General features: G+C 47.4%; 1 protein-coding gene across 4 annotated transcripts; it reads left to right on the top strand.

Moving 5' to 3' along the window:
• The first annotated feature begins 2699 nt into the window (after positions 1-2699).
• On the top strand, positions 2700-9463 carry RNASEL (ribonuclease L). Of its 4 annotated transcripts, XM_071564908.1 has the most exons (8): positions 2700-3046; positions 3343-3462; positions 3855-5325; positions 5700-5788; positions 6171-6361; positions 6468-6585; positions 7307-7467; positions 8200-9463. In XM_071564908.1, the coding sequence occupies exons 3-8, from the start codon at positions 3888-3890 to the stop codon at positions 8333-8335; spliced, it is 2133 nt and encodes a 710-aa protein (XP_071421009.1). In that variant the 5' UTR covers positions 2700-3046; positions 3343-3462; positions 3855-3887; the 3' UTR covers positions 8336-9463. The 4 variants fall into 4 exon arrangements, with proteins under 4 accessions (XP_071421009.1, XP_071421010.1, XP_071421011.1 ...); XM_071564909.1 differs by lacking the exon at positions 2700-3046 and having other exon boundaries at positions 3332-3462; positions 3858-5325; XM_071564910.1 differs by lacking the exon at positions 2700-3046 and having other exon boundaries at positions 3332-3462; positions 6471-6585.
• The last annotated feature ends 1703 nt before the right edge of the window (positions 9464-11166 follow it).

The raw sequence follows: 11166 nt of genomic DNA, 5'->3' as shown, positions 1-11166 counted from the left end.
TGGTTGATGCTCCTATTTGGATAGCATCACCTGCCAGTGTTTAAATCACATCCTTCTGTGGACTATTTTCCAGGGCTGCGTTCCAGCACTGAGAGTCACATCAGCATGGCCAAGTATATAAAACCTGGGATATTCCCATTTGGAAATAAGAAAGCACATGCAAGGAACATGAAGAAAAAACCTCATCCTACTATTCATAGCTCCTTTAAAAATTATTTTGCCTTTGGCAAGCAGTTCCTGTTGCCACATTTTGCTTCATGTTTATTTGTGGCTGGTGGCCAGGACATGGATTCTCGGAGATGTTATCTCAGGGGAAGGGTTGCAAAAATGGATGCAAGTCCATCAGGATGGACAAAAAGGCAGATCTGCTTAACTGTGCCCTTGATTTCCCTGCTGACTGTGTCTCTGCAGCTCATCTCCTGAGGCCCTGTATTCATGGGGCCAAATAATGACTCTGAAGATGTGCAAATACAGCAGGAACTATAGAGCCCAGGGCTACAAAAATGGTTGTGGAGAGGAGCTCTCTGACTCCCACGTGTTAGAAAACCTTTGAGGCTTTTCTATTCCCCATAAACTGCCTGTCACATGAACTCAGTTTAAACTTATGATTGTGGAAAGCAATTTGCATCAGGGTTGTAAGATAAGGAAAGTGTTATCAGCAAATCCTTCTTTGCTGAGGTACAGGCATAGGATATTTCTGCCACAGCCCTGCTGGCTGCAAACACCTTGTTCCCACTGTCCTAGGGTTTGGGTTCCCACCATTCTAGAGTTTATCTTCCCACCACAAGATAATGAATGACTTTAATTAAATCAGCAAGTTGAAGAAGGCTTTTGTACTTGGGTGGGTGGTGTGATATTGTTATATGCTGTAATGCTGACTTTTTTGGGATGTTTTTGGATCTGATCCTGGGATGTGCCCTTGCTCTGATTGTTTTCCAGCCTGCAAATGGGTAGTGAAACAGGCAGCTACAGCCCCAGCTCTGGTTAAACTGGGAGTGATTCTTTCTGTGAATTAAAATGAGATCTTGACAGCCTTGAGAGTGATTTGAGATTGTTCCCCGAGTTTTCACAGTCTTTGTCCCTATGCGGCTATGTCAAGGTCTCCTGTGGCAACACAAACTCTGTTAAATTCCACCCAGAGATCGTGGGATGTTCCCAGACCTTGCGGATGCAGTGCATGCCGTGGGAAGCAGGATGCCAAATACGGCACTAAGGTACAAAGATGTGAGACTGCATAGGCAGAGTTTTGTGAAAGCTGGTGGGCAGATATGAGCCAGCACTGCAGGCATCCATCAGGAGTGGGATATACACATCAAACATGTGCAGGACTGCATCCAGGTAGCCCTTTCAGGTGGGTTTTCTGCATTTGTGAACACATGCAGGCTCCCAGTTTGTGCATGTACCATAGCACCATGGAAAGCCAGGCATGATTTTATTGACAATTTCAACCCTGTTTCATATATGAGCTGAATCTTGCAGCTGGTACAGCTCACTGGAGGTGGCTGGGGAGGCCACATGGGCCCTGCTGAGCATCCCTTACATTACAGGGCAGTGGGGGAAACTGGGTGGGATGTCACAGCCTGGGTTCCTTCAGGTATTTCCTGCACACACTTGCAGGCATGTGGCGTGAGCTGGAGGACCAGGCTCCTCGGGCAGCACTGTTTCCACAGAGCTGCCTCCAAGGAGGAGGGTGCCTGGGCACCGGGAGCTGCCTGTCAGTGCCGTGAGGAAACTGCAGATCTGGAGCTCAGTGGTTCCCTGGGTGCAATTTAGCAGCACAGCTAGTTTCCTCATGTGGGTGGATTTACCAAAAGGTGAGGAAAAGCTTGAAATAAAAACCAAACCCATCCCAAACTCCCCCAAACCCCAGCACCGATGCATTTAATGTCTCCGTGCCTTCAGCTCCTGAACCACGTTTGTAAACATTTATATGTATGTATATAGCCAGACTTCTGAACGAAGATTTGGGCAGGGCTCTCCCAGCCTGCACAGTGGATTTTTTAGCCGAGGTACAGCGTGAGCAGAACTGGCCCCATAAGCCCTAAGGTCCATCTGCCATGGCCGAGCGAGCTTGGACAGTGACAGTGAAGTCCTTGGGGCTGTCACAGCAGCCGGTACTGACCGGCGCTGACCCTGCTGAGCATCCAAGATCTGACGGGATGGGATTGCAGGGAGGCATTGAACTGCCAGGGACGGTCCCCACTGAGACTGGAACTCAGGACCTTGGGATTCAGAGTCCAGAGTGCTCTCCTATACACCACGGGACCGCCCTTGTTTGTAAACAGCGTCTGTGTGTGTGGAGCTGTATGGGCAGCGCACTTTGCTCATGACCTCTCTGCTACGTGCAGAAAACAAATCGCCGAACACTCTCCCCCAAACCCCAACATCTTTCCGCAAATGGATAAAATGCACCCAGGGCTTCTCCTTCCTGGGATGGGATAGTCGCCTACAGAGTTGCTGGGAAACAAACGCCACGTGGGAACGCCTGCTGGGAAGCGGCAGTGAAGAGCAGCTGCTGAGAAAAGCTGCTATGCGGCTTTGAAAGCATTTCAAGCAGCGTCTCTGTTTCTGGATGGGCAGTAGGAGCCCTTCGCGGGGTGGGTGGTGACGGGTGACGGCAGGCAGGGCTGTGTGACGTTGCACATCAGCACATCGCGATACACAGACGCGAACCTCTCGTGGTCAAAAGTCAGGGGGGCGAGACAGAAATGTTTAAACACTTCCTAGGGTACTGAGCTTGTGACTCTGCTGCTCGGAGGAGGAGGGTGCTCAGCCCCTGCCTCCCCCGTCCCCAAGCTTCTGCCTTCCTCAGAGGGACAAGGAACTGGAGCCCCACTGTGCCCAGGGAATGCTATGATGCTTTTCCAGCCAGGAAAGTAACACGTTTTTTTCTTTTCTTTTTTTTTTTTCCCTATGTAGTGAAAGGCATAGAAATTACTACAAGGAAATGAAATGCATCTAAATGAAATAGGGTGTTCATTTCCTGCTGGGTGGGGAGAAAAACCATTTCAAAAATGATCTTTGGCTTTCCTGAGAGTAAATTCATGTGAGTTGATACTTTGCTTTTATACCTTTAGGCTTTTCTGTCCCTTTTGTGATTTGCTTAGTTCAGCTTGTCAGACAGTGATTCCTGACAGGGCTGGTCACTTGAACCAGCCTTCACAGGCAGGAAGGTGGGTATGGGAGTTTGAGCTTTTCTAGCTGCTATATAGATAGATCAGGTCCTACTTGATTAAGCTCTTAATGTCATAAAAAGCTTAGAAAAAGCTTCCTGCCAGGTAGGATCTCTTAATTGCCTGTGGAAGCAGAAGGGATTAAGGTTGGTTTTCCATCTCATTCCAGGTATCGCATCAGGGACATTTAGGACTCTGTGTGGCTGCCATACAAAACTGAAGGGGAAGGCAAATTTCTGCCTGCCTGCTGTGTTCTCCACCTGAAACCTGCTGGGAGATGGCCTATTAGGTAAACTATGATAAGTCTGAGGTAACATTTGTAGCAAGAACAGCCTGGGTTCTCCCCTGTCCCCTCACCCTGATGCCCCAGGGGACACCTGCCTGGGCTGTGAGAGGTTCTAAGGCCAGGCAAGTAAACAAAGTGAATCCTTAAGTGCTTAAGTTGTGTTTCTTGCCAGGCCTTGCCTCTCCTGGCTGGCACTGGTGTTGCTGTCCTTAATTGCCCCTCACACAGAGCTGCAGGACATCAAGTGTAAATGGTGAGGTTTTGCAGGCTAATAAAACAGGATTTTCTGTTTATTAATGAAGTGAAAAAGTTGTTAACTAGCATGTTTCATCAACCAAACCCAGAGCATCCCTCACAACGAAGGCACTGACCATTGCACCTCTCCCATCCTTCAGCAGGATTCCTGGTATGGAGCCCTTCTGACCATCATGGAGCCCGTAGCTCACAGAGAGCAGGAGGTCTCTACCCCTTCTGGTGTGAAGACAGCAGAAGTCCTTGCCTCTGAGTTAAATGCAGCTGTGAAGAACAGAAATAGAGAACTTGTGCTGGAGCTGCTGGATAAAGGGGCAGATGTGAACTCCAAAGTAGTAGGTGGCTGGACACCACTGCAGACTGCCGTGCAATCTGGTGAGGAGGACCTGGTCCGGCTTCTGCTGGAAAAGGGTGCTTGTCTGCATGCCAGGAAGGACAATGGTGGCACTGCATTTACTGAGGCAGGGATCATGGGAAACGTGAATATACTAAAGCTCCTCCTGGACCATGGGTCAAATATCAATGATCCTGACAGCAATGGCTTCACAGCTTTCATGGAGGCTGCATGGTATGGGAGGGAGGAAGCCTTGAAATTCCTGTATAGCAAAGGAGCAGATGTGAATTTGAGGAGGGTAACTAGTGAGGAGAAAGCCAAACTGCATAAAGGAGGTGCGACAGCACTGATGGATGCTTGTAGGGAGAGCCACTTGTCAGCTGTAAAACTCCTTGTCCAAGAGATGGGGGCTGATGTGAACATTCGTGACAACAAAGATAGGAATGCCTTGATTCACGCTCTAAAGAAAGGTACAAAGAAAAAAAGACCCAAGACAGCCCTCTCCATAGTTCGCATCCTGCTGGACCACGGTGTTGATGTGAAGAGCAAAGATGAATGTGGGAAAAGTGCCCTCATCCTTGCTGCTGAAATGGAGAGCCCAGAGCTGGTCACAGCTTTGTTGGAGAAGGATGAAATAGATATTGATGATGCAGATGAGGAGGGCAATACAGCACTGATGGTGGCTGTAGAGAGAGAGGATCACAGTACAGCAGAGTTGTTGTGTGAAAAAGGGGCAAGGACCGATGTTGGGAACCTTATCGCAGTTGCGAACAGAAACCGTTCTCTCAGCATGGAAAACCTTCTTCGTGAGTATAATGCCACATTTGTCCCAGAAACCCCCAGAGACTGGGAGCCAAAGAGCAAACGCTGGAGGGACCAGCTGAAAAAGCTTGATCAAATATATCGCCCTATGATTGGCAAACTGAAGACATTTCATTACATCGAGCAGAGAATTCAGGAAGGCATCTACCTTGGGTTCCATGGAGGGACAGAGGTAGCAGTAAAAGTAACTCGCAGTAGACAGGGTGAGGAAGAGAAAAGGTTCTTTGAACAATGTTGTCACTGTGAACATTTACTGAAGCTCTTCCAGTCTGAGAAGGAAAAAGGCTGCATGTACTTGTGCTTCCCACTCTGGGAGAAAAACCTCCAAGAACATCTGCAGGACCCAGAAGACCAAAAGGATTACAAAGCTGCTCTGAAGATCATCTTCCAGGCACTGAGAGAGCTGCACTCCCTTGGATTTACTCACCAGGATCTGCAGCCCAGGAACTTTGTAATAGGTTATCTTTTGCTTTCTTTATGCTTTCATTTCACTTTCCCATTGCCTGTAGTTAAGAGATGTTTCATAGCTGCCTGTAAAAATACAGATGGCTTTATGCCAAATGGAATGTCTGTGGCATTGGATCTCCTCTTTGAATAACTATAGATATAATCACAGACAGCCACTGAGGAGTGAAAAGAACAACCTTACATGTCTCATTATCTTTACCTTCCTTTCCAGGGCTGTGAAGACTGATCAGTCCATGACATATCAGCCCACAACAAATCTCTTCATAAAATTGTTTTCAAGAGGAAGTGCCATCCAGAAGTTAGTGATGGGCTGTATCAAGTTTTGCCACCATTGTTTGTTAAAAATTTCTCTTTATTTCCTCAGATTTAGGTGGCAAAATTTACTTGGCAGACTTTGATAATAAAAGAACATTGATTGAAGGCCAAGAAGAACTTGTAAACTCAGACTTAGAGGTAAGTTTTCTGCAAATCAACCCATGGTTTAAAATTTTGGGTTCTCGCTGACATTTTCTGTTGCTGTGAGTCCTATGGAAAGTCTTTCTGCATTCTCAGCTATAAAACACTTTGATTTGTGGGAAAGTCCATGTAATGGTAGATGCTGCATCAGAATTATAGTGATTATGATACAAGACTGTGCCTGGTCCTGGAATATCCAGAGATCCCCTGAAAGGAAGGTTACCATGCCTGTCTCCTCTGTCTTTGTACATAACAGCTTGTAAGTTTGTGTTGGTGTGTATTTGCATACATCTGGGCACCTACAGGGTTTAGGAATACAAGTCGTCTTCCAGGAAGTTCTGTGCACCTGGCATGTGAGCAGTGATGTGTCTCTTTGCAGGCCCTTGGCAGGCTCGTGCTGTATGTTTTAACAGGGGGTAAGAAACCCCTGGAGCAAATCAGAACCGAGGATTTAGCTGCTGATTCCCCAGATTACACGGAGGCTCTGGACCTTGTAAGAAGCCTGTCGTCTCATGACGAACGAGGCTTGGAAGGTTTGAGCAAACATCCCTATTTCTGGAGCAAACAGATGTAAGTCCTGGCAGTATACAAAGGGAAAGCTCTCGGTATAGGAATTGGCTGTAATGCTGGGAAAAGCCATGTCCTGTTGCGGCTGACAAAGCTTCTCATTCCACAGCAGGTTCAACTTCCTGAAGAGTATATGGAATCAAATCAAAGACATCCCCAACCGAAAAACTATTTTTCAAGATTCTAATGTTACTGAAACTTTTCCTTATCCACAGTGGACCAATGAGGTAATCCTCTTCTCTTTGGACTGATAGGAGGTTTGAGCTAGACACTCAGGCAGAAGCTTCTCCCAAGTGTTCCATAGGTTCTGCTTAAAAAGTCTCACACAAATAGAGACAATAGGGAGAAACAATTAAATCTAAGGCACGAAGTCAAAAGATATTGATGCTAAAGGGAGCTCTGTTGACTGGAGTGATAGAAGGTGGTGGTCATTATAGATTAGCTTCAAAGGATTTTTTTTGTGATCACTTATGACAAGGACCTCTGGTCCTTGTTGCCAGCAAAATTCTGGCAAAAATGTTTTGTTGTTTGTCTCAAAAGCAGCAAGACCAGGCCTGCTTTTGCAGGTAACATCATACCACATCATTTGGAATCTGACGGTCTCAGTTCAGTATGGCAGCCCACATGGTTCTCAGTGGCACAGTTGGATCAAGACTCTCGAGTCCCTCCTGCCCTCCAGGCATGCATGAAAATCTCCTGTGCCATGTTTACAGTCCTAATATAAATGCCACACCTTGGCAAAGCAGGAGAGAAAACCCTTAGTGGAGTCAGGGGGGCTGCATGGTGCATTCCTGGCAGAGTGGACTCTTCTGCCCCTGTTGGGAAATAGGCTTTTAAGGGTCAGGAGACTTTCCCATGCAAGATGATGTCCTTGAGGAAAGGCAGTGGTGGTAGATGTGCTGCTGTGGTGTTTGAAAGGCAGAGAATAATCTATGTCTTCTCTTTCAGATTGACAAATATATTCTGGATGTCATGGAAAATCCTAGGAATGTAAACCCATTCAAACCTAAAAAATATAGCAATCAGGCCACCAAACCCTTCAAATACAGCAATGATGTCGTTGACCTCCTGAGGCTCATGAGAAATCTGGATGAACACAAAGATAAAGGGTACATGTTCTCATCCTTGCCCCTGTCACAGTTGCATAGAATCACAGAATACCCTAAATTGGAAGGGACCGTAAGAATCATTGAGTCCAGCTCCTGACCCTGCACAGGACACCCCAACAATCCCATCATGTGCCTGAGAGCATTGTCTGAACATTTCTTAAGCTCTGTCAGGTTTGGTGCTGTGACCACTGCCCTAGGGAGCTGTTCCAGTGCTCAACCACCTTCTGTGAACAACATTCTAACAACCAACCTAAACCTCCCCTGACACAGCTCCATGCTGTTCCCTCAGGTCCTGTCACTGGTCACAGAGAGCAGAGGTACCTTCCTTTGTGAGGAAGCTGCAGGCCCTGCTGAGGTTTCCCCTCGAGTCTCCTCTTCTCCAGGCTGAACAAACACAGTGACCTTAGCCACTCTTCAACCTTCTCTAGTCACATGTGAGGTTAGAGGGGGTGTTGGCTCCTCGTGATGGTTTCACTGAGGCCACCAGTGCCCTTCAGGGAAGATGTAGGTGGGATTAGGCAGATGGAGGTGCTGGAGGAATAGCAAAAGAAAAAAAAGAAGTTTAGGGAAGGTAGAGAATAGTCACAGCTTTGGGATTTTTAGGAAATGTTCGTGTGTTATCAGAAAGCCGCTGGAATGGCTTTTTCCCTGCAAGGGAGGAAACAGGACATCCTGGACTATTGACTCCTTGGACAAGCTTTAAAAATCCTTATTGTTTTTGTTCTCTTTCAGAATCAGTGACAAAATAGGAGACTATGCTGAGTATTTTCTGAAGGTTTTTCCAGCACTTACCATTTATGTCTACAACAGTTTACGCCAGAATCCCAGATACAGTCACTTTGCAAACATCCAGAACCCTTCTCTGTAGGATGTCATTGCCTCCTGTCCCATGTCTGACCCCACCATCACTGCCTCCTTTCATTCCTTATTTATTCATCTGCAAAAGAGATGAAGAAGTGGGTAAGGAGAAGGGAGAGACCACATACAGGGACAGAATATAGAGGACTTAAACTAAGAGATGAAAGATGCTTCAGAAGTGTTTGGTGTAACGACCACGAGCTTCGGAGAGAGGAACCAAGTTGGGTGCCAGTCCATGTTCCCCTTGATGACCTGCCTCTGTTCCTCTGGGCCTGTCTGTCTCTCAGATGTGGAGGTCCAGGCCCTGGTCCTTATGGAGAGCAGGGAGATGTGGGACAGCCCCCATATATCCAGCACATTTGGGAGGCGGGAGCACAGGCATTGCCAGACAACATGGGACCCTCTGATAAAGAAAAAGGAGTTTGAGCTCCTTGATAGGGCCAATATTCCCTACAGCTTGCACTGATGAATTGCTCATATACCCTTAGAAAGACATTGATTCTCTCTTTTCAGTCTTTTGGAAACTCAGCAGCCAAAAAAAGGTATGTCTGGCTGCAGAGTTGCCCTTGGCCATTAGCCCTTTGATGCAGTAGAGGAACTCTTTGTCCAGCCTGCTGGGACTGAAGGACCTATTTGGAGAATGCAGGAGATGCTTCCACAAGGAACAGATGCAATGAGCACGATCCCACAAAACTTTGCTCCTGTGAGTAGTCCTGACCTACCTGAAAATGGTCACTGACATCAAAGGGACCTTTTACTCCTGCAAAGGACAAGCTCTGCCATGGCAGGGCTGGGCACAAGTATTCCCTGTCTTCAAAACAGCTGGTGTGTCACTGTCCTCCTGCCAGGCTCAGCTCCCTTGCATGTGCAGCCAGCTTGGAGCTTTGATAATGGAAGCTGGGTGGCACAAACCCCTTTCTGAGATCCCACAGCATGTGACATGGGCCTGGTTGCCCAAGGGCTTGCTTATTTCTCTGCTATTGCTTCAGTTTGCACAACAATTATATGTTGCTCATGGAAATATTTTTCAAGTGTTGTAAGCTCTTTGATTTTTTTTCTTTTTTTCACACTAATACTGTTATTCTTTCAGTCAGCCTATGGGAAAACAAACTTGAAATAAACTTGCCTGGAAAACTGACCATACATCAATTAGGAATGAGGTTCCCCCATTCCCTCTGCACAGAAAGAGATACTGTGCAGCATAATCAAAGGACCACCTGCATTAGGGGTCTTGGCTCAGAGCAAAGGTCCTCCTGATTGTCTTGAGAACCTTTAAAATACATCATGGGCGTTTGACTATGTGACTGTCAATGAGGTACCATTAGAGAAAATGCAAGCAGGAGAATGCTGTGTCAATAATTATTTTTTCTTTCCTCCCTGCTCTTTTTTTTTCTTGCTCATTGTTTCTGTCTCATTCCCAGAGGGCAGGAGGACACCCAGAGATGTGTGCCCAGGTCTCAGCAGTGTGGGTAGCAGGGGTGCTGTGGGAACCATGGTGCCCTTGTCCCACAGCAGCATTTCTGCTCTTGCACAAGTAATTATAAGGCCATGGGCTGGGCCCCTTCAACCTCTTGTAAAATGCCACATTTCCAGCTTTCTTGGACCTTTTCATCTTCTTCCATCATTCTCCTGTTTCACTAAAGGGCTGTGACTCAGCAGCCTTAAAAGGCATGCCCAAAAGAGAGCAATGATTGAATCCAGGGAGGCTGGGACCTCTCTGGGGCAATCTGGCTTCTGGGAAGAACTTCCAGAGAAGGCTTGTGTCCTGCATTCCAAGCTAGAGGTACCAGCAGGCTGGTGTCAGAGAAAAAAATAGGATCCATGCACAGCATCTGCAAAGCAGATTGCCCCCAGAGCATCAGGTTGTGGGAGGAGGAAGGAATTCAGGATGGGGAGCAAGGCTGGGGAAAATGCAAGGCTGCTTCTCCCAGGGCAATGGACAAGTGCTCAGTGAGAGCAGGTCAGTCAGGACGGGAAACTGGTGACAAGGGCAGCTGGATAATATTGCAGCTGGGTGGTGTGGCAATGTCTGATGGCACAGCCTGGGGATGGGTGTCCTGGGGAGCCAAGGGCAGAGCCAGCTGCCAAAATTGTGGGATGTGCCGAGGGCTGCCAGCATCAGTGCCCATGTGGGAGGTGCTGCCTGTCTTTGCCCCATACAGTCAGGCTTGCAGGCCATGGATGGTGCCCAAGAACATTCTGATTTGGCCCTACATGCTTTATTCTCCTGCTGTCCTGCCTGGACATTGTCTATTTGCTGCGCCTCTGCTCCTGCTGGGTGACCCCGGGACAGCAGGCTCAGCCCACTGTGATGGGATCAGGTGCTCCCTATCCTGGCACTTGTGTGCTGAGGACATGCTTTTGTGCACTGGGATGCTCCCAGATCACTGTGGCTCATCTGCCGTGCTAGAAAACAAATCCACACACAGTCCACAGAAGCAGTGGAGCGGCGTTTGCTCTTAGCTGTGGTTTTGCTGTGTTGAGCTTCAGGCACATCTGTGAAGCCTTTAAGGGACTGTGCTCAGCTGGGCTCAGGAATGTTAGTGCAAAGCTTACAAAAATGCAGGAAGCTTTTGGGGCTGAAATCTTCTGGGGCAAAATCAGCTTATAGCACAAGGGCAATTTTGAGGAGCTGGTCACATTTCATGTTGTAGAAGTGGCACCAGCTCGCCAAGCCCTTCATTTAAATATGTGTTCTTGGCCTTTTTGTTTGTTTGGGTGTTTTTGATCCTCTGGATGCAAAGTGTTGATAATTATAACTGATAAATATGAAACATGTTGTCATCTGCCTTAAATGTAGCTGTGCTATTCCCCAGGATGCAGTCTTCTAGGACCTGAGGG

Source organism: Pithys albifrons, chromosome 10 (assembly GCF_047495875.1).
Source record: "Pithys albifrons albifrons isolate INPA30051 chromosome 10, PitAlb_v1, whole genome shotgun sequence".
In the NCBI taxonomy this organism is placed as follows: Eukaryota; Metazoa; Chordata; class Aves; order Passeriformes; family Thamnophilidae; genus Pithys; species Pithys albifrons.
This window is presented reverse-complemented; position numbering and strand designations above follow the sequence as displayed.